Source organism: Monodelphis domestica, chromosome 8 (genome assembly GCF_027887165.1).
Source record: "Monodelphis domestica isolate mMonDom1 chromosome 8, mMonDom1.pri, whole genome shotgun sequence".
Taxonomy (NCBI): Eukaryota; Metazoa; Chordata; class Mammalia; order Didelphimorphia; family Didelphidae; genus Monodelphis; species Monodelphis domestica.
This window is the reverse complement of record NC_077234.1, coordinates 57,769,332-57,790,677: the sequence shown is the minus strand read 5'-3', so window position 1 is coordinate 57,790,677 and position 21,346 is coordinate 57,769,332. Positions and strand designations below refer to the sequence as shown.

General features: G+C 34.2%; 1 protein-coding gene across 3 annotated transcripts in view; it reads left to right on the top strand.

Annotated features, from left to right (window-relative positions):
- RASA2 (RAS p21 protein activator 2) overlaps positions 1 to 21,346 on the top strand; it is a 154,794-nt gene that overhangs the window by 26,207 nt on the left and 107,241 nt on the right. For all 3 annotated transcript variants that reach the window (XM_056807533.1, XM_007502113.3, XM_007502112.3), the window contains exons 2-3: positions 6,672 to 6,789; positions 10,450 to 10,553. In XM_056807533.1, coding sequence (XP_056663511.1) covers positions 6,672 to 6,789; positions 10,450 to 10,553 — 222 coding nt within the window. The remainder of the gene's footprint in view (positions 1 to 6,671; positions 6,790 to 10,449; positions 10,554 to 21,346) is intronic.

Sequence of the window (21,346 nt, the reverse complement as noted above, 5' to 3'; positions counted from 1 at the left end):
TCTTTTTCCTTATTACCTCCTTGGGGTACAAACCCAGCAGTTCTATGGCTGGATCAAAGGGCAGACAGTCTTTTATCGCCCTTTGGGCATAGTTCCAAATTGCCCTCCAGAATGATTGGATCAATTCAAAACTCCACCAGCAGTGCATTAATGTCCCAACTTTGCCAAATCCCCTCCAGTATTCATTACTTTCCTTTGTTATCGTGTTAGCCAATCTGCTAGGTGTGAGGTGATACCTCAGAGTTGTTTTGATTTGTATCTCTCTAATTATAAGAGATTTAGAACACTTTCATGTGCTTATTAATAGTTTTGATTTCTTTGACTGAAAATTTCCTATTCATGTCCCTTGCCCATTTATCAGTTGGAGAATGGCTTGATTTTTTTGTACAATTGATTTAGCTCTTTGTAAATTTGAGTAATTAGACCTTTGTCAGAGGTTTTTGTTATTAAGATTTTGTTCCAATTTGTTGTTTCCCTTCTAATTTTGGTTACATTGATTTTGTTTGTACAAAAACTTTTTAATTTAATGTAATCAAAATTATTTATTTTACATTTTGTGATTTTTTTTTCTAACTCTTGCTTGGTCTTAAAATCTTTCTTTTCCCAAAGATCTGACAAGTATACTATTCTGTGTTCACCTAATTTACTTATAGTTTCCTTCTTTATGTTCAAGTCATTCACCCATTCTGAGTTTATCTTGGTGTTGGGTGTGAGATGTTGATCCAAACCTAATCTCTCCCATACTGTCTTCCAATTTTCCCAGCAGTTTTTATCAGATAGTAGATTTTTGTCCCCAAAGCTCGGAATCTTTGAGCTTATCATAGTCAGTCTTGCTGAGGTCACTTACCCCAAGAGTATTCCACTGATCCTCCTTTCTGTCTCTTAGCCAGTACCATATTGTTTTGATGACCACTAGTATGGTTTGAGATCTGGGACTGCAAGGCTACCTTCTTTTGCATGTTTTTTATTATTTCCCTTGATATCTTTGATCTTTTGTTCTTTCAAATGAACTTTGTTATGGTTTTTTTCTAATTAAGTTAAAAAGTTTCTTGGTAGTTCAGTGGATACAGCACTAAATAAGTAAATTAATTTGGGTAGGATTGTCATTTTTATTATGTTAGCTCATCCTACCCAGGAGCAATCAATGTTTTTCCAATTGTTTAGACCTAGTTTTAATTGTGTGGAGAGTGTTTTGTAGTTGTGTTCATATAGTTCCTATGTTTGACTTGGCAGATAGATTCCCAAATATTTTATATTGTCTAGGGTAATTTTAAATGGAATTTCTCTTTCTAATTCTTGCTGCTGAGATGTGTTGGAGATGCTGATGACTTATGTGGGTTTATTTTGTATCCTGCAACTTTGCTAAAGTTGTTGACTATTTCAACTAGCTTTTTAGTTGATTCTCTAGAATTCTTTAAGTAGACCATCATATCATCTGCAAAGAGTGATAGCTTGGTCTTCTCATTGCCTATTTTAACACCTTCAATTTCTTTTTCTTCTCTAATTACTACTGCTAGTGTTTCTAGTACTCTTCATGTATTTTGTAAATGAGATCTTTATCAGAAAAACTTGCTGCAAACATTTTTTCCCCAGGTTCAGGTTTCCTTTCTAATTTTAAATGCATTTCTTTCATTTGTACATATATGTTTATGTTATTTATTCAAAATTATCCATTTTATCTTCTTGATCCTCCCTGTCCCCTGTATGATTATGTTATTATCTTTTCGCCATACATTGATCTGAAAGGTAATTTCTTCATTGTTTCTTCAATTTACTAATAATGCTACCTTCTGTCTAATTAATGTACTTATTCTTGCTTTCCAGTATTCCTAGCAGTTTGGGTTGAATATTTAGTTTTTAATTGATAGTGATCCCATACCTGGGGCCTTTGGTTTGTTTGCGCAGGTCAGGCAGCTAGTAAGTATCTAAGATTGAATTTGAACTCAGTTCTTCCTGACTCTTGGCTCAATATGCCATTCATTAGAACACCTGGCCACCATAGGCCATTTATCAATTGGCTCTTATTTGTATAAATTTGAATCAGTTTCCTATCTATCTTAGAAATGAAATCCTTATCAGAGAAACATTATCACGGATTTTTTTCCCCTCATTTACTAACCAATAATTTTAGCTGTGATTGTTTTGTTTGTGCACAAACATTTCATGTAATCCAAACTGTTCATTTTGCCTCTTATCATGCTTTCAATCTTGTTTGTCCATTGTTTCTCTTCTCTTTTCCTGTCTGTGTCTCTGATCCCAGCTTTTTACTCCTTTTTTGTCCTTTCCTTTAGATTAATGATATAGAAACTCTCATGAACAAAAGTTTTTCCAAAATACAGTTCCAATCAAGGAGAAAGGGCTGAGAGTATCAAAAAAAGACCCACATGAGATATATGATGGATTCAGATTTTTGCAGTTAATTAAAAAGATAATAAATGAGGCTTTTAAAACCATATTTAGTAAAAATGTTGTAGGAGATGTAGGAAAATTGGGGGAATTAATGCACTGTTGCTGGAGTTGTGAACTTACCCAACCATCCTGGAGTACAATTTGGAATTATGCCCAAAGGCCCATTGATCAATTAGGAAGTGCTCCCTAAAGAAATCTAGAATGATTTAACTAGCTGGAGGAATATTCAGTGATCATGGCTAGGTCATGCCAATATCTCAAAAATAACTACTCTCAAATTTAATTTATATTCCTAATGTTCACCAGTTATATTACCGAACTTGATAAAATAATAATTTTGTTTCAGCACTATCGCTACTAGGCCTCTCTCACCAAGAGATCTGCCCCCTCCCCCCCCCCCCCCCCCCCAGGGAAAAGGATCTATTGGTACAAAACTATATTATAATAGCTCTTTTTGTGGTGGCAAAGAATTGGAGATTGAGGGGATTCCTGCCAGTTAGGGAATGGCTAAAAAAGTGGTGGTATATGATTATAAAGGAACAATATTATTGCGCAATAAGAAGTTGCAAGTAGGATAATTTCAGAGAAACCTGGAAAGACCTATATGAACTTACATAAAAGTGAAGTGAGTAGAATCCGAAAAATATTGTACACATTAATAGCTGTAGTGTACAATAGTCAACTGAGTGGCTCAGCTATTCTCAGCAATAGTGATGCAAGATAATTCCAAAGGACTAGAAAAATGTTTTCTACCACCAGAGAAAGAAAGAACTGATGGAATCTGAATGAAAATTGAAACATACTATTTTTCACTTTATTTTTGTGCTTTGTTGTTGTTTCATACGTTGTTGTCTATAACATGATCTATATAGAAATAGGTTTTACATGATTGCACATGTATAACCTAGACTAAATTGCTCACTGTCTTTGGGAGGTGAGAAAGGGAGAGAATTTAGAACTCAAAATTTTAGAAAATGAAGATTAAACATCATGATGTATAATTGGAAAAAAAATATTGTTTAAAAATAAAAATAAAATCTTTTGGCATAAAAAGATGACCAAAAGCATGATGGGACTCTGTTGGCTTGGAAATTTCTCTCTAAACTAAAATGGTTGAATTTAAAATAATGTTAAATTAATAAAAATGGTCTCTGGTAGATTTGTGGCTACACACACACACACACACACACACACACACACAGATAATATAAAGCAGGCTCCATATGCATTGGGATCCCATTTCCAGAAAACATGGGAATAAATCAAGGATACCTACTCTCCCCGCTTTTATTGAATTTAATTCTGGAAATAATAACAGCTATAAATAAAGAGAAAGAAATTAAAAGCATAGAGATGGATAAAGAGGATGCAGAGTATACCTGTTTGCTGATAGGATGCTATATTTGGAAAATCCTAAATAATCAGCAGAGATCCTGGGACAAAATTACAAGCTTAAAAATAAACTTTCAAAACAGAACTGCTTTTCTGTATTATAATAAACAAAATCCAAGAAGCAGTATTAGAAAGAAAAATCCTATTTCAGATCATCACAAAATTGATAAAATATCAATCTACCAAAGCACCTAAAAGACTTGGATAGATTCAACTAGGAAGTGCTTCTTAAAGAAATCTAGAATGACTTAACTAGCTGGAGGAATATTCAGTGGTCATGTCAAGGTCATGCCAATGTCATAAAAATAACTTCTGTAAAAGTTAATTTATATTCCTAATGCTCACCAGTTATATTACCAAAGGGATACTTTATAAAACTTGATAAAATAATAACTAATTTGCACAAACAAGATCAAGAATACCTAAGGGAAAATGTTAAAAAAGTAAGGACAAAATATGCTAGACTCACTTCCTTTTTTTTTTGTCCTCAGAAGAATGCTGTAGACAGTTTTGGAGTTCAGTAAGACATTTGACAAAACATTTCTTGATTTTCTCAGAAAAAAGATAGAGAGAGGGAAACTAGGTGGTAGAGTTCTGGGAACTTGGAACCAGTTGAACAGCCTGATGAAGGGTAGTGATTAATTTCAGCCTCTAGAGAGTTATCTAATGGATCATCCCAGGGTTCTGCACTTAGCTCTGATCTGACTGGAATTTATTGTCCATTGATGTTTAGTGAATTGTCTTGAGTAGCATTGATAATGGTATATTGATGGCAAATGTTACTACATGCACAAACAAAACAAAACTGGACGAGAATCATTACTGGAAATAATACAATTGTGATCTAAAACTTAACAGGTTAAAGCAATAGCCTAAATCCAATATGATGGAGTTTAATTGGAGTAAATATAAAACCTTTTATTTCAGAAAGCAACTGCAGAAAAACATGTGGCTCAATGTAATGTTTGATATTAATAGAGATATAACATTCAGATAAAAGGAATTGATACATTCCTGTATTCTGCCCTGTATAGACCTTAACATATACATGGGCACACACATACTTGTTTCTGTTTTGTACTCCACATTTTAGAAAAAAATATTGACAAATTGGGAGCATTGCCAGAGAGGCATGGTTAGAATGGAGACATGGACAACCAAACCACCCCATGTTCTAGAATAGGTTGAAAGGATAGCAGTTGTACTTTATTTGCAAGAGATCTGGAGGGTTTTAGAAACCTGTAAGCTTGATATTGGTTAACAGTGTAATGTAACAGCCAAAAAGGTTACTAATTATCCTGTATCACTTTGAGAGACTTGGAAGAAAAGATATTAGTACCAGGAGTTTTTAACTATTTTGTGTCTTGGACTCCTTTGTCAGTCTGATTAAGCTATGAACTCTTCTTAGAATGTTTTTAAATTTCTAAAATAAAACACAGGATTTCAAAGTAAACCAATTTAAGTATAGATGTCTATATCTATATACACAAATGTCAGTAGAGCTGTCCTAAAGAAGAATGTTTTGCTTGAAAACGTCATGAGTTACCTATCATTTTAGGCATTTAAGCAGAGACTGACATTTCCTGAAAAAAGAAAGGTGGGTTTTTTTTTTTTTTAAGGAAGGATTCTTGATGAAGTATAAGTTAGGACTCAAATTTTTAAAAGATTCTGTTTTTGTAATACTTGTACTACTGCATATCTTATAGCAATATGAACAAAACTGTAAAGAGCTTTGTAAATGCAAGCATTTAATATCAGAAAGTAAAACTTTACAAAGGACCTTACTTTAAAATAACCTTGTGAACTAATACAACTACTCACAACTGTTGATTTATCAAGGCAGAGTAGTGATAGTCATTTCACATTTTCCATTTCTAATAGATTTCTTTGAAAATATGTTGCTTTTCATTTAGTCTCTGGCCATTTTTTGTTTTCATTTTCCAGTATTTAATCATAGAATTTTGGAGCTAGAAGAAACATTAGATATCATTTAAATCAAACCCTTTTAGGAAGGAAACTAATGTAAATTTTAAATGCTTTTACTCAGGAATTCAGATGATTTAAATCTCATAATGAATTAGCTCACTAACCACTAAACATTTATTAAGCATTGCCAGACAGTGTGCTAAGTATCCAATGTAGGGAGCCAAAAGTGAAATAATCCCCATTCTTTTGGGGGGGGGGTTGCATTCTCTTGAAAGAAGAAATAAATATTAGTGAAAGCATATGTATATGTGCACATTATATGTAAGGTCAGTTTGGGGAAAAGGGCACTAGCATTTCAGGAGGAGAATGAAATCAGGAAAGGTTTCATATAGAAAGTAGCATTTGAGGTGTTGGTAGGGAAACAAGGTTGTCTGAGAGGCATAGGTGACCGGGATGTGTGTTTAAGACATAGAGGACATTCAGTGCAAAGGCATGGCATGAAGGTAAGAGGTGGACTGTCATGCATAAAGAACAGCAGAAAGGCTTGTTTGGCTAGACCTTGATTTAGAATAAGAATTAGAGCCCATATCTCTTGACCCTATTCTACTCATTGTTATTTACTAAGCTGTTTACTTTTAAGAGCTGTCACTATGTTAAATTCATGTTCATTTCTGGCATATTTTATTCCATTAAAATCTTTCCAAGTTCCATACTTGGATTTCTGTTATGATCTTACCATTCTAGGATGAACTCTAGTTAAACCTTCTCTTTGAAACCTTCCCCAGGCTTCTAAAGCTTCTATTAATTTTTAGTTGACACTCTAAAATATTCATTTGAGATTCATTTATACCATATATGTTTGAATTAAAGTTGACATAAATATGAATCTAATATTTATAGTTTATTATTTTTGGCACTTAGAAAATGACAATTTATGCCAACAGGTGAAGCCAAGAATTTATTACCGTATCCTGGACCCAACAAGATGAGGGATTGTTTCTGCACCATAAATTTGGACCAAGAAGAAGTTTTTCGTACTCAGGTTGTTGAAAAGTCATTAAGGTTAGTAGAAAACTTGATAAGTAATGTCAATGTAATAATTTTTAGGAAACATTTTGTAATTCATTTCATTTAGCACTAACTTTACCAATGAAAGAACTCTGAAATAAATTGTATCTCATTCATTAAATATCCATTATTTGAGGATACTAGTATTCACTAATAAATGTTATTAGTTCCTTAAATTTAGATAGATTATTTCCATCTACCCCGTCTGCTTTATTATAACAGTGATTATAGAGATGTAGTTAACATTTGTCACAATTTCAGAAATAGAGAGCTTCTTGACCATTAATTAGATCTCTCCAGATTAGAAGATCAATGATTTTTGAGGTTACACCTGACTTTAAATTTAGGTGAATTCTGTGGCATATTACTGCATGCTCATCCAGAGTCTGGTTTGCTACATGGCAAAGTGGATAGAGAGCTGGGCTTGGAGTCAGGGAATTTCATCTCCCCAAGTTAAAATTTGGCCTCAGACACTAGCTGTGTGATCCTGGACAAGTCACTTAGCCCTGTTGGCCTCTGTTTCATCATCTGTAAAATGAGTTGGAGAAGGAAATGGAGAGCCATTCTAGTACCTTTGTCAAGAAAACCCCAAAATGATGTCATGGAGAATCAGATACCACTGAAACAACTGAACAACAAACCACATAGTACATGCTGCCCCTTGAAAGACAGTTTACAGTAATACCTGGTAAATGGATTTCTGGTTCATCTTTGTTGTTGTCTGTTCTTCCTCTTTTGTCTTTTTTCTTCATAAGCAACAGAGCTAGTGCTTCGGGAAGTAAGGCAACCAGCTACATAGATACACTGTGCAGAGGTTGCAGGAAACAACACTTTCTTAAGATTAATTTTTTTTACATACATGTTATTTTCATGCCAGAATGTTCTGCTTTACTCAGTACAGGTTTATTTGGTGCTAGGCTTAGTTGCACATGCTGTGGTGAACGCTTACAGCTTCTAGGGGAGAGTAACACTGTAGGGATGCAGTTTCCAGTCTTCTGCCTTTGGTGCCCAGATGCCTTGGCTTCACTCTTGCATTTGTTCTGGTCCTACTGTTTATAGCAGCTTTGTGACACACATTACTTAATTTCTTTGAGACTTAGTTTTTTCATCTATAAAATTGAGATTATATATTGTTACCTACCCTTCTGTGTTGTTGTAAGGCTCAAATAAAGTAATTTATCTAGCATGTTTCATAATCCTAAAATATTACATACATAGAAAGTGTGTCTTTTATGGAATTTCCCTGTTTCTCTGGTTTTAGTTTTAAACCTCTGACCTCCTCAAAGGAAGGCTGAAATGTAATTAATTATGACCCTACTACTGTGTGAATTAAATAATCAAGGGGGCCCAATTCCATAAATATTCACTTCTTGAGAGGGTGCCATTGAATCATGTGATAAGGATTGCCAGCATGGGGGATGCATTTACTGATCAGAAGTTCATGGGGGTGACTGGGTGACAAGGATGACTCTAGGGTGGGGACTAATGTAAACCACTGCCAATTGGAAACTTGGAGTTGAAGGGATTAGACTTGGTTTGAAAAAGCCAGCAAGAGAATCGGGAGTCTCTCTGTCTTGCTTTTCTTCATGGACTGAAGCTGCTCTCTCTTCTTGGCCAGAACTGCTGGCCTTATCTTATCAGTGATCTCTAAGAAGCTGCCACTTGCTGGGGCACTGGGCTTGAATGAGGCAGGCAGCAGCACCACTGGGAACCTGGAGTCAAAGATGCATGGTGCATCTTGGAAATTTTTAATTAGGCTTTTCTTGTTCTTTCTCTCTCACTTTTACTAATAAATAATTATAATTCAATATACAGTCTCCAAAATTAATTTTAATCCTTATACTACTTCTAATACCAATGGATTTCCAATACAATATAGACGAGAAAACCGAGGCATCAAGGAGCAGCTAAATATCCTGTACAGGGTGATTAAGGAAGGAAGTCAGAGTGAAGAGTTGAGATTAGGATTCAAAGCCATTTAAGTTTCATTCTGTTACTTAGCTCCCAATGATTTCCTGTGATAGCAAGCAATAATCTTAGTGAGAGCCCAACCCCACCACAACTACTAAGATAACTAGTTGATGCTTAGTATATGGTCTTCCCAATAAATACCTAAAATCAACCAGTTTGCTACTAAAGATACACAACATCAAAATACCTTGCCTTCTTCAGAAGGTTACCAGTAAAAGTGTGAGTGAAGCTGGCTTTCCAATCACCCATCGTAAGTTATTACTTGTTTTACTGCTTTGGATGAGTGGTTAATTGGAAGACTTCAAACATTAGTCAAATTTACTTTTGAAAATCCCTTTGCACCTGGCACAAGTGCTTCCTGGTAAGCCTTGAAGCTTTATTGTCATCATTGTTCTGAAGTTATTTGTAAAATGATGAAAGGGAAAATACTTACAGATGATTTGATTTTTGCTGCATAGCTATTTTTATACAGAATTTGTAGAGATTTTACAAATGAGGAATATAGTTTAGAAGAATTTGCTTGCTTGGTTTTTTTAAACCCTTACCTTCTGTCTTAGAATGAATACTTTGCATTAGTTCCAAAACAGAAAATGGGTAAAGGTTAGGCAATGGGAGGTAAGTGCCTGCCCACAGGCCCACACATAGGAAGTATCTGAGGGCAGATAGGAATCTAGGACCTCCCATCTCTGGACTTTCAATCCACTGACCCACCTAACTGCCCTCAATTTGGTTGCTTTTTAATAGTCTAATGGAGAGGAATTAATTTCAAGTACATTTGGAATAAAAATGTGTTGAATTTTTTGGATCCAGTATTAGAACACCAAAAACTGAAAGGTTGGGGGCAGCTGGGTGGCTCAGTGAATTGAGAACCAGGACTCAGACACTAGGTGTGACCACCCCCTCACACACACACACATTGTCTAGCCCTTACCACTCTTCTGCCTTGGAACCAATACACAGTATTGATTCCAAGACGGAAGGTAAGGGTTTAAAAGAAAAAAACAAAACTGAAAGGTTATGGCAAAAATATTGGAAACAAATCTTCATCAGAATTCTGAACTCAAGTTTAAGATTTCTCTCTAAGCTAATATAGTACAGTATTCTGAGGATATGACATTCATCTTTGGTAATTAGAAGTAACTTTAGGTTTTAGGCTTTTAAAATTTTAAATATACTTCCAGGAAAGAAAGAACCTTGCCAAAAATACATGTTTCAAGGTCATATATTTTCTCTAGAAATACTTTTAGCTTAAGAAATTTCAACACAACTTAATTTCTTGAAATTAGAGTTTTGTTAGTCTAAAGATCAGAATTTAACTTCCTATTTCTTATACTTTGATTTTTGTTGTTGTTGTTGTTTTCCTTAGCATTCATCATACCCCAATTTTAGTTTCATGAGATATGTTGACTTCATGTCCCATATTTTGGGATTTAATTTTGGGGTCAGCAGTGCCTTCTTTACTTGTGTTTTCAGTTCTTTCAGGATGAGCTTATGTCCAGAAAGCCAAAGTGAACATCTCTTTATAAAACTACTAGAATTCTCTACTGAGAATCCAAGAATCTTAGATCCTTTTAGAATTTAAGAGGAGGCCTGGTTTGTCCCAAGATCTGTTCAAAAAGTATTATATATTTTTTAAATTACATATTAATTATACATATATTACTGTTCCTTCTCTCTCTCTAGCCCATTTTATAGTGAAGAATTTTACTTTGAGATTCCAAGAACTTTCCAGTATTTGTCTTTCTACATTTATGATAAGAGTGTTTTACAGAGAGATCTTCGAATAGGTAAGTACCAGTGATGATCATCATTTAACATACATGTGCTGTGTTTTTAATTACCCAACCAATAATTCCTCTAAGACCTATAGTGATAGTTATTGAATGGAATCTTCTTTTTCCTATAAACTTCATTCTTAGGCATGTCAGTTTAGTTCTGAATATGTACATGCTGGGCTACTTAAACAAAGATGATAATGATATTTATCCAATCTCAGGAGAGTCTGTACTCTTGAGTTTTTCTCCTACTCTTGATGATACTTTGGCCTGAGTGGTGTGGAAGAGTGCTAACTGGAGTCAGAAGACCTGGGTTCCAGTCCTACCTGATCCAAAGGTCCTGTTATGGCTTTGGAAAAGTCACTTACTGTTTTTGACTATTAGTTTCCTCATTCAGAAAAAGAGAGGATTAAACTAAATGACTTCTGAGGTCCTTTCAACCCTAGACCTAGGGTCCTATGATCATTATACCTGGTTCCCACTGAAACAAGTTCACATGTTTGGCAAGACAGCTTGCTAAGTCAGTGTTGGGATAGACTGCAACCATGAAACGGGTTGTAGCTAACTGGCTAACGTGGGGATTGAAGCCATACCCTTTGTCTTCATTACCTTAATCTGTTAGCTTAACTAGTTGTTCCCAAAACTATACAGCTTGTGTGTATCCCCCAGGCTTGAATGGTCTGTCTCCTTCCTTGAAATCCCTACATTCCTTCAAAACTTAGATTAGAGGCCATCTCTCATGTGAAGCCTTTACTAATCTCACCCACCATCTCAGATTACTTTGTATGTGTACCTACATGGAAACTTCTCACAGCCAGAAAGTGTTTCTTTTTGTGTAGCTCCAGCTTCTACAACATGGTAAGCTATTCTCGCCATTTTTGTATTTAAAATAGCTACAACCTGTACTCATTTTCACAAATTTTTCCCTCTTTGGCTTCTTTCTTCCTCTATCCTCCTCAATGACTTCTTTCTTAAAAATAATGCTATATAGCTGAGTCTTTTTGATTTCTAAAAATGTTTTATCCTTATTCCTTTCATTATTTTTTTTATGTAGAATTAGTATCTCTACATTTAGAATCATGGGAGATAGGAATTGCTAGCCTAGTGACATAGTTTTATATAAACTGATGCTTTGGTGGGAGAAGTGATAGGCAGAGAGAATTCCTATATCGAGTTTTAAAAAAAACAACCCCCAAATGTGGAAATGATCACTATTGTATTCACAACACCTACTTTTTAAGGTTAAAAACTAGTCTCACATTCTTACATTTTCACTTAAACTTTAGGGAGATTTTATATGCTGATATTTCCATTCTACATACTAACCCAAAGAGATTATAGAGAATTTTTAATTGTTAGAAATAGATTATCTTTTTTCCTGGGTACTTTTCAGTTGTTCAAAGTATAGAGGAAATAAAAAGTAAAACACATGAGAATATGAACTAGAAATGAGGGAAGATTTAAATATTGGTTCTGAGTAAAGGCAGCAGAGGATACGTCATGTAGAATTGAAGCTTTCGTAAACTTCTTTATGAGACAAAGAAAGCTTTTGTGCATAAATTTGAAGTACAGTGCTAACTTTGAAATCTCAGTGCTGAGGAACTGAGCTATAAAAAGTCAGGAAATTGCAAAGCTAATGTTTTAGAAACAGTTTGGTCTGACTTATTGCCCCATCTCTAATACCTTCTCTTTTTCCAAAAAGAGGACTAAAAAATATTACATGTACTTGTTTAAAATTCCAATAGTAATCTTAGCAATGTGCAGATTTTGTATTTCCTTATATTGTTAATATTGTGTATTGCTAGAAGAGAAATAAAGGAAATGTCAGGAGAAGGTAAAATCTTCGAACATTTTCCTCAGAATATTTTGTTTAACTATATATTTCCTTCCCAATAATGTTCTATTCTAATGCCCCATCATGGAATTAGAGGCTCACCTGAGTTCTTGAAGACTGAAGTCTAAGCTCTAGTAGGGCCTTCTGACTTAGAATGTTTTTTAATAGAGCTTTGCAATTGCCTGTTGTTTGAGAAGCAGCCAGAGTTTACAGAGTATTCACCAGGTTGCATCTGTCTAGGGTGGTGGATATTTTGTCCATAGGAATCTTCCAGTATGAATCAGTTGTTTATACTAAAGATACCTATTGTATCCTAGCAAGTGGAGATACAGAAAGCAGTCTCTTCCTTCTCTCAAGGACATTGTATTCTACTGGCCTGAGGTTAACCTGAAAGGGAAGAGAAACCATCTACTGAGATACAGTGTCTATATCAGTAGAGGCAGATCCCACACTAGGACGAGTGTTGAGCCTTTTAAGGGACAACTAGGTGATGAAGGCTAAAGTCAGGATGACTCTTCTAGCTGGGTGATCCTGGACAAGTCATTTAACCCCATTTGCCTCAGTTTCCTCACTTGTAAAATGTCCTGGAGAAAGAAATAATAAACTATTCTAGTATCTTTGCTTAAAAAAAAAACAAAACTCAAAAGGTTTCATGAAGAGTCAGACATGCCTGAGAATGATTTAACAAAAGCGCTTTTTAAAGTATTAAAGTGTATATTTTTCTAATTCAGTAAATATATTTTAGTTTTCAGTCTTCAAAGTTTCCTAGATATTAAAAACTTGAAGGAAAGGAAGAAGGGAGGAAAAAACCAGTCATAACTCTATTGCCTACTATATATGAGGCACTGTGCTAAGCACTTTGCAAATATTCCCTGATTTAATTCACACTAAAACCTTAGAAGTCATTCTTCATCTTATTATTTTATTCCCATTTGCAATTGAGGATACTGAGGTAGACAGGGGTTAAGTTACCTATCCAGGATAAAAGTAAGGGTCTGAGTCCAGATTTGAAGTTAGGTCTTTCTTTACCTGTCACTCCTGAATTAAAATATAAATCATAATAAAGATAGTGTCTTATTAGTCATTTATATAATAAAGTCTTATTTCTGCCACTTATTTTGCCCATTCTCAGTCCTTTAATATAATGTAATATAAGAAAAGAATTATAGATTCAAGTGATAAAAGACAAATGATTTCTGTACCTTGGCTTCAGATAATATCTAAGATTTCTCTGGTCTGAATCTCTTTAATTTAGATCATGATTTTTGCTAGCACTTGAGTCAGTAATCACTGACATAGTATGTTTCTTATGATATACAATTGCCCCAAAACCATAGGTTTGGGTGTTGCTTTTCTTAGTAATAAAGCCCTATAGCATTCTTACTATTTAATATCTTATTTCCAGTTTCATTATTGCTCTGGGTCATTGTTTGATTGTATTAATGTTGTCTCTGTTGCCATACTGTAAAACTTTAGCCAGAGTTTGCCCAACTCTTCAGGCCCTTTCTGCTTTATGGGCTGTAAGATCTGTGCTCACCTTTCTAGACCCTTTTACCTCTTTCAACAGTTTTGTGTGTCTAACTGGATGAAAGCAGAAGCCAACAGTCTGTATTTAATAAGTACCTCCTCAGGATTTTGCCATCTGGTAATCCTCTTCCAGGCTTCCTCTTCAGGACCCCATGTGAAATCTCAGAGTTATACTATCGTAGAACTCATAGAGGCCATGTAGAGGCTGCAGCTGCTAAAGACACTTCTTGCTCAGGGGCCAGCAAAGGTGGTTTCCATGTTGCTGGCAGCTGTGTTTACTTTTGAGGGTTCTTCCTTCCCTTTTCCCACTTTAAGGAATCAGTATTGCATTAGGTCATCATTTCTCTTTTTTGTAAAATGCCATTCAGACTTGAGAAAGTAAGGATAACACCTTAAAATTTCCACAATGTAAGTAAGCATTTTTTGAATACATATATTTGGATAATGAATTAAAACTGGTGAAATTAATAGCTACTTCAGGAAAAGAAGCCTAAGTTGCTGATAGAGTAAAAGCTTCTTAGTTATGAAATGAATATTTACAAAAATACCAATTGCCCAGATTAACAGAAGAGGAAATGAAATACTTAAATAACCTTGTCTTATAAAAAGACATTGAACAAGGCATCAGTGAACTTCTTTAGAAAAAACCTCAGAGCCAGATTGATTCACAGGCGAATTCTGTATGACATTTAAAGAACAATTAATTCCAGTACTTTATAAACTCTTTGGGAAAATAGGCAAAGAGAGAATACTACCAAATTCCTTTAACAACACAAATATGGTGCTGCTACATAAACCAGGAAGAGTGAAAACAGAAAGAAAATTATAGGTCAATTTCCTTAAAAATACTAGGAAGGAGATTACAGCAATGTATTATAGAGATCATACACTATGACCAGGTGGAATTTATTCTGGTAATGCAGGGCTGACTCAATTTTAAGAAACTATTATACTAATTGGCTATTAATAGCAAAATTAACAGAAATCATATGATTCTCTCAATAGATAAAGAAAAAGCTTTTTGCAAAATACAATACCCATTTCTATTAAAAACACTGAGAGTATAGGAATAAAAGGAGGTTTTCTTAAGGTGATAAATATTACCTATCTAAAACCATCAGCAAGCATTATCTGTAAGGGGGATAAGCTAGAAGTCTTCCTAGTAAGATCAAGGGTGAATCAAGGATGCTCAATTTCCTCACTGTTATTCGGTATTGTACTAGAAATGCTATTTATTGGGAAAAAAAAAGATGAAGAAATTGAAGGAATTAGAATAGGCAGTGAGGTTCACTCTTTGCAGATGATATGATGGTATACCTGGAGAATACTACTGGAGAATATACTAGAGAATCGACTAAAAATTACTTGAAATAATTAACAACTTTAGCAAAATTACAGGATACAAAATGATAAATAAAACGATGCAAATATTAATTGTCAGCATTTTTATATATTACCAGACAAACCCAGCAGGAAGAGATAGGAAAATTCCATTTAAAATAACTAGACTGTATAAAATGCTTGGGAGTCTATCTGTGAAGACAAACTCAGGAACTCTATGAACATAATCACAAAGTACTTTTCCCATGAATAAAGTCAGGTCTAAACAATTGGAAAAATGTTAATTGTTTATTATATTAATAACTAATTAGCTCATTTAGGTTGACAGTTCTATAAATGACAACTGTAGCTAAATTAATTTACTTACTTATTAGCATACCAATCAAAATACCCCCCAAAATTTTATAGAGCTAGAAAGAGTAATAAAATTCATCTGGAAGAACAAAATATTAAAAATATAAAGGGAATTAACTTTTTAAATGTGAAAGAAGATAGCTTAGTTATTTTAGACATCAAATTGTGTTATAAAGCAATAATCATCAAAATGATCTACTCTTGATGGATGATAGATCAGTGGAAAAGATTAAGTATACAATACACAATGGTAAATAACAATAGTAATCTAGTGTTTGATAAACCTCAAGGTACCAGCTTTTGTGATAACGATTTGACAAAAACTGCTGGAAAACTGGAAAATAGTATGGCAGAAACTAGGTATAGAACAATTTCTCACATTGTATGCCAAGATAAGGCCAAAATAGGGACATAATTTAGACATTAAGTTTGATACTGTAAACAAATGAGAATATAAAATAGTTTACCTGTTAGATTTGTGGACAAGGGGAAAATTTATGACAAAACAAGACAAAGTTAACATTATGAGGTATAAAATGGATAATTTTGTTTATATTAAATTAAAAAGGGTTTGCACAAACAAAGCCAATACAACAAAGATTAGAAGGAAAGGAGATAACTGGGGGAAATTTTTATAGCAAGTTTCTCTTATAAAGTCCTTATTTCTTAGATATAGAAAACTAAATAAAATTTATTTATTGACTAGGATACTAGTCATTCCCCGATTGATACATGGTCTAAGAATATGAACATGCAGTTTTCAGATGAAGAAATCAAAGCCATCTGTAGTTATATGAAAAAATGTTCTAAAGCCCAATTGATTAGAGAAGTGCAAATTAAAAGAACTATGAGATACCTACCACCTTATAGCTATTAGATAGACTGATAGGACAGAAAAGGAAACTGATAAATGTTGGAGGGGATGTGAGGAAATTGGGACACTAATACATTGTTGGTAGAGTTTGTAAATTGATCTGATTGTTCTAGAGAGTAATTTGGAATTTTGACAATAGGGTCATAAAACTGTGCATAAACTTTGATCCAGCAGTAGCACTACTAGGTCTAGATCCAAAAGAGATATTTAAAAAAGAAAAAGGAAAGGACACATTTCTGCAAAAAATGTTTATAACAGCTCTTTTTGGGATGTCCATCAATTGGGAATGGCTAGGAAGTTATGGTATATGATTGTAATGAATATTACTATGCTATAAGAAATGATGAGCAGGATGATTTCAGAAAAACTCCTACATGAACTTAGGCAAAGTGAAGTGAGCAGAATCAGGAGAATCTTGTACACAATAATAGCAATATTGTATGACAACCAGCTCTGAATGGCTTAGCTATTTTCAGGACTACATTAACTTTAAGACAATTCCAAAGGACTCATGTTGGAAAATGCTATCCATCTCCAGAGAAAGAATTGCTGGAATCTGAATGCAGAACAAAGAATATTGGTTTTCACTATTTTCTTTATGGTTTTTGTTTGTCTGTTCATGAGAATTTTCTTCCACAACATGACCAATATAGAAATAAGTTTTACATGATCACATATGTATAACCTAAATCAAATTGTTTACCATTTCAAGGAGAGGGAGAGAATGTGGAACTCAAAATTTTAGAAAACAAATGTTAAAAATTATTACAGCAGTTAAAAAAAAAGAAATATTAGAAGCTGCTTAGAATTGATCAGGATTCAGTCGTTTCAGTCCCATCCAATTCTTCATGACCTCATTTGGGGTTTTCATGGCAAAGATATTAGAGTGGTTTGCCATTTCCATCTCTTCATTTTAGAGATGAGGAACTGAAGCAAGTGGGGTAAGTGACTTGCCCAGGGTCTCACAATGAAGTGTCTAAGGCCAAATTTAAACTCAGCTATTTTTGAGTCCAGATTAGACCCTTTATCCATTGCTATACCTCTTATTCTCCTAAGAGAGAAGAACTATTCTAAACTTTTCATTTTTCAGCTAAGGAAACTTAAGATATAATGAGATTGAGTAACTAACCTGAGAGCATATAGTTAGATAAAAGTCCCTGTTAGGTCTACCACAGTCATTCAGCTCTTATTCTAATACTCATTCATTCTTTATTCCACTGGGCCTTCCTACTCATAAATTCTAATCAAATTCTAATATTTTCTTTCAAAAACCAATACCAAGAGAACTACCATGCAAAACCAAAAGGAGCACTCCATTTTTACTTCCATTTTTATGTTAGGTTGTCTATTTTTTATGACAAATACCTGTGTAATAAATACTTATAGCTTTGGCTATCTCTTTGTCTGCCTCTTTTCTAGGTCTATGTATTTCTTAGACTTCATGGAGCTACACTTTGGTTAACACATATATCTTCCATTTTGCATTTTCTGTGTGAGGAGGGAGAAGATGTATATACTCTCACTGTTTTCCCACTTGTCTAATGAAGCTCATTTTGTCAGTAATTGGTTCATTGACAGCGAGAAAAAATGGAAAAGGGGAATTGAAAAGATAAAATGCAATCATTTCCTTTATTGAATGTAAATGTTCTGTGCAAGTTGTAAGAGCAAGGAGTATTTCTTAAATCACTAAGTAAATGGTTAGTGGCCATTGTGGGAAAATGAGAATGATATGAAGCATTCCTTTCTTGGCTGATGCCTATAATATGGGCTTCAGGTATCCTGAGTTCCATCCTAAAGCACATTTTCTTTCTTTCTTTTTTTTAATTTTAAAAATATTTTTCCATGGTTATATGATTCATGTTGTTTTCTTCCCCTCTTCTCCTCCCTCCTATCCCCCACTTTGAAAAGCAATTCCACTTGGTTATACATGTGTTATCACTTACAACCCATTTCCATATTACAACATTTTTGTAATAATCTTTTAAAACCAAAACCCCAGATCATATACCCAAATAAACAAGTAATAAATCATGTGTGTTTTTCTTCTGCATTTCTACTCCCACAGTTCTTTCTCTAAATGTGGACAGCGTTCTTTCTCATAAGTCCCTCAAGATTTTCCTGGATCCTTGTATTACTATTAGTAGCAAAGTCTATTACATTTGATCGTTCCACATTGTTTCAGTTACCATGTATAATGTTCTCCAGGTTCAGCTCATTTCACGCTGCATTAGTTCAAGCAGTTCACCATTCCTTATAGTACAATAGTATTTTATCACCATCATATACCACAATTTGTTCAGGCATTCCTCAGTCAAGGGACATCTCATTTTCCATTTTCTTGCCACCACAAAAAGTGCTGCTATAAATAATATTGTTGTACAAACAGATCTGGCCTCATTTTTAAAAATCTCTTTGGGGTACAAATCTAGTATGGTATTGCTGGATCAAAGGACATACATTCTTTTAAAGCTCTTTGGGCATAATTCCAAATTGCCTTCCAGAATGTTTAGATTAATCCACAATTCCACCAATAATGCATTAGTATCTCAATTTTGCCACATCACCTCCAACATTTATTATTTTCCTTTACTGTCATATTGGCTAATCTAGATATAAGGTGGTACCTCAGAATTATTTTGATTTGCATTTCTCTAATCACGGGGAATTTAGAATTTTCATATGATTATTGAGAGTTTTGATTTCTTCATCTGAAAAATGCCTATTCATATCCCTTGACCATGTGTCAACTGGGCAATGGCTTAATTTGTGAATTCAACTTAGTTACTTATATATTTGAGAAATTAGAACTTTGTCAGAGAAATTTGTTATAAAATTTTCCCCCCAGTTTGTTGCTTCCCTTCTAATTTTGCTTACATTAGTTTTGTTTGTACAAAATCTTTTTAATATAGCATGGTCAAAATCACTCATTTTGACATCTTATAATGTCCTCTATTTCTTGCTTGGTCTTAAATTCTTCCCTTCCCCATAGATCTGACAAGTATACTATTCAATGTTCACCTAATTTACTTATAATATCACTCTTTATATTTAAGTCATATACTCATTTCAAACTTAACTTGATATAGGGAGTGAGATAATGATCTAAACCTAATTTTTGCCATACTGTTTTCCAATTTTCTCAGCAATTTTTGTCAAATAGTAAGTTCTTGTCCCAAAAGCTGGGATCTTTGGATTTATCAAACTCTAGGTTGCTTAGTCTGTTCCATTGATCCACCCTTCTATCTCTTAACCAGTACCAGATTGTCTTGATGATCACTGCTTTAAAGTACATTTTCCTTTGAAGCTATATTATAAATGATGGTCAAGCTTCCACATTAGTCTTTTAGGTTGTTATGATTTAAATATGCTTTGGTAGGCTAGTGTGGGATCCACTTATAACAGTGCTTTGTACATTGATTAAATATTTGTTTAATGGATGAAACATACTTTATAAATCACTTTTTGCAAAGTTGTTATTTGTAAATTAGGATCTTTCCTATATTCTATTTCTGTATCCAAGCAATGTTTAGGCTTGGAATTTAGAACCAGGATTCTATAAGAGAATGTTAAAATTTTAGTGTCCTGTTCTTGACAGGTTCAATGATGAACAATAGGATGTATCTCATAATGTTGTGATAATAATTATAATCACACTGTTTATGACATAAGACACTGAAAGCTTATTCATAATTTTATTGAGTCATTTTGGAGCTAACATGTTGGACCTGGAATCAGGAAGACCTGAGTTCAAATGCGGCCTTAGACACTAGTATGATCCTGAGCAAATCACTTAACCTCTGTTTGCCTTAATTCTCTGGAGAAGGAAATAGCAAACCACTCCAGTTTCTTTACCAAGAAAACCCATTATATAATGATTAGGTCGTGAAGAGTGACACAACAGAAAATGACTGAATGGCAACAGTCAGCATAAAATTTTTAAGTACAGGATTCATCTGGTCTGGCACTTTGACAAAAAAGTGGTAGGGTAAAGAATGTTTAGATATTCTAGCAAATTTCAGAATTTTGAATTTTTCCTGCATCTATTGCTGGAAAATATAAAAAGAATATAAAAAAAGATATTTTCATTCTGCTCCTTATTGTATGTATATATGTATATTAACAGTCATTATTTTTCTAAGGCATGAGCTCGCTGATATTTGTTGATCACACACACAAGATTTAGTCAAAGTACTTAAAAGGGATGAGACAAATTGACTACTCTCTCAGGATTGATGAAATTTTTTGTATTTCTTGCAAACTCATTTGTTAATTCATAAAGTATCACTTGTCACATAAGCCTCCAATTATTTTCCTTATGTTTAGATAAGTTCACTTCCACAAACATTAAAAAGAGTAGCTCTGCGTAAGAGCCAGGAATCCTGGAGATAATTGACAAAAACATAGTTCTCAGGGGCAGTGAAGTATCATAGTGAATAGAGCACCAGGTCTGAAGTTGGGAGGGCCTGGGTTCAAATTTCATCCCAGACATTACTTAGCTGTGTGACCCTAGGCAAGTCACTTAAATGTGATCGTCTAGCCCTTGCTGCTCTTCTCCCTTGGAATGAATACTAAGACCAAAGGGAAAGACTTAAAATGAAAGTAGAAAGCTTCTTGTAGAAGCTAGTCCTTGAACTGAACCTTGAAGGCATTTGGAAGTTTTGAGAGGTGCAGGTAAGGAGGGAAGTCATCTTATGCATATGATAAAATAATTTCTGGAGAGAGAGACATCCGTAATTTCTAAGGGCAATATGGAGAGTCAGCAAAGGTTTCATAAAGGGTGTGCCACCTGAAGTGAACCTTGAAGGAGCCAAAGGTTCTGATGAATGAGGTAAGGAGAGAGCTGAAGACAGGCTTGGGGAAACAGACCCTGCAAAC